This window comes from Sodiomyces alcalophilus (assembly GCF_042370955.1).
Source record: "Sodiomyces alcalophilus JCM 7366 unplaced genomic scaffold ACRALscaffold_3, whole genome shotgun sequence".
Lineage (NCBI taxonomy): Eukaryota > Fungi > Ascomycota > Sordariomycetes > Glomerellales > Plectosphaerellaceae > Sodiomyces > Sodiomyces alcalophilus.
Genome location: NW_027263534.1, coordinates 4,277,761 through 4,280,245, shown reverse-complemented (window position 1 = coordinate 4,280,245; position 2,485 = coordinate 4,277,761). Strand labels below are relative to the sequence as shown.

General features: G+C 42.0%; 1 protein-coding gene across 1 annotated transcript; it reads left to right on the top strand.

The window, feature by feature from the left end:
* Positions 1-711: 711 nt before the first annotated feature.
* ACRALDRAFT_1049367 (uncharacterized protein) lies at positions 712-2,156 on the top strand. Its single transcript, XM_071015594.1, has 2 exons — positions 712-1,379; positions 1,437-2,156. Exons 1-2 carry the CDS (start codon positions 803-805, stop codon positions 1,907-1,909), a joined length of 1,050 nt encoding a protein of 349 aa, XP_070876183.1. The 5' UTR covers positions 712-802; the 3' UTR covers positions 1,910-2,156.
* The last annotated feature ends 329 nt before the right edge of the window (positions 2,157-2,485 follow it).

Genomic DNA, 2,485 nt, shown 5'->3' with positions numbered 1-2,485 from the left:
TAGTATTATCCGGGGCGACTTAGTATAGTATATTAAGAAGGACCACCAGCGGATAGACTATGGTCCTAGGAATATCTTTCAGGAGATTGTCCGAGGTTCTAGAGACGGAGGCTCTAGGTATCTATAAAAAGGATAGGTCAAGCTAAACTCCTGACTTAGAGATTTAGCTAATGATTTAACTCTTATTTTAACTTATTAGTTTATCTTATTCTTTATTATCTTATAATGTCCCCTTACGCTTTATAGAAAAACTACTAATATTATATTATTATGTACGGCTATATTTACTTACTGTAAAGTATAGCTGTTAACACCTAAATATAGTGATTTACTTATATAAGTAGTTTTATAAATTCTATGCCTTATAGTATACAGGGTATATAGAGTTAGATATTATAATCGTTAATATATCAGGCTTATAGCAATCAAATTAGTGTAATTCAGTGAATACTATTATAGTGGATAAGTCTCCGAAATATAATATTTAGTTATAATTATTATATAAGGTATTATTAGTTAGCTAAGAGGTAGCTTCTATAATATAATATAATATATAGATCCATGGCTTTAATCCATAGTATAGAGATTTCCTTAACTCGTGTCGGCTTCGGGACATAGTTATTCCGAGCCGCCGTATCCTCTTATTATATACGCCCTCTAACGAAGTTCGATTAAGTCCACTCTATTCTTATTATTATTCTTGCGCCTTTTGTTTTAGTGCTGTGGTTGTGTGCCTTCAGGGTCTCTATTCAGAATAACTCCTCTAAAGACAACATCGTACATCTGCGTTAACGTGTTTAAGATGTGGCGAGACCGCACTAACCTCTATTTATCCTACCGGCAATCCTATGCGGATCATCCTGTCAGCCAGCCGACGTACTCGAACTCTAACACACCAGTCGTCTCGTCCGAAGACGGCTATGGCGGGGCGTCGTCGAAAAAGCCTGACGATACTCGTGCACTCCTCTCTGTATGGGCATCCGAGCGGGACGGGGATGCTGTGATCGAGATGGATCTTTTCCCACCGCGCTGGGCTGATGTCTCCGCCGAGATGGCGGAATTGTTGGCTGATATTGCACGACACAGCGAGATACTAGATCGACTTCACCAAATTCACGTGCTTCCAGGATTCGACGATGAAGTGACCAAACGAGATGAGGAACGGGAAATCGAGAGGTTAACGCAGCACATCACGAGTGGATTTCACGCGTCACATCGCTGCATACATCGAGTGGAGCAAATCATGAAACAATACAAGGAAGCAGGCTCTCTGAGCCGGGGAGACGAAATCATGGCGAAGAATATGCAGATCTCATTCGCTTCAAAAGTACAACATGCGAGTGCTTCCTTTCGAAGAAAGCAAAGCGCATACTTGAAGAGTAAGAATGGGTGCTGTCTGTGTTCTCATGACCGTAGCGTACTGACAGTGCGTGTAGAGTTGCGCGACATGGGAGGATTTAAAACCAGCAGCTACCCAGGCAGTCGAGTGTCTACCTTAAACCTGAGCACAGGTCCCTACACTGACGCAGGGCTGGCCGAATCCGACGTGGATCGATCATTCTTGCAATCAGCCATACAAGACTCTAGGGCAAATGTCCATCGTCCTAGTGACGCTATTATATTACAGCGAGAACGCGAAATTGATGACATAGCCCGGGGCATCATTGAGCTAGCTGACATATTCCGCGATTTGCAGGGCATGGTGATCGATCAAGGGACTATGCTGGACAGAATAGACTACAATGTGGAGAACATGGCAACCGATGTTCAAACTGCGGACAAGGAGCTTGTTGTCGCCGTCGGATACCAGAAAAGAACAACCAAGAGGAAGATTATCCTTCTGCTGCTAATTTTTATAGTAGGAGCGTTCATACTGTTAATAGCAAAGCCGAAGGCAAAGGCTACATAGGCTGTTCCGTAAGAAGTGCGGAATGGGTTATTCCGGGCCCGAACTTATGGCTATGCCGCTGGCCGCAGGATTAAGAGGAGGGCTATAATATAGGGCTTGACTGGAACGACCGTAAGTTCTACTACCGCGACCGTAACTAGTGGGCTAATGACGTGACGTCCGATCTCCCTAAGTATCACACCTAATTTGTACGTAGAAGTTGAGTAGGTATATAGGTATAATCACTATAGATATATAGGTACCGCCTATCGTGTTACTTCCCTTATCTTATTAACTATTATAAATTTCCTAGGTATATAGGTATATAGATATAACGTACTGGATAGGACCAGGTGTACGGGCAGATAAATTCCTTGCTGTATTATGATCTAGGGCTTATTTTAGCTACCTACCTAAATTTAGGGGCGAAATAGAAGTGTTAATAGGGAGGTAAGGTAGAAGGCGCGAATTAAATAGCTTACCTACTAGGTAAGATAGTATATTATACCTAGGTAGGTAGGTGTACGTTATAGTAGAGGTACGAAGTAGTTATACGAAATAGGTAGTTATACGAAGTAGTTTTATAAAGTATATACA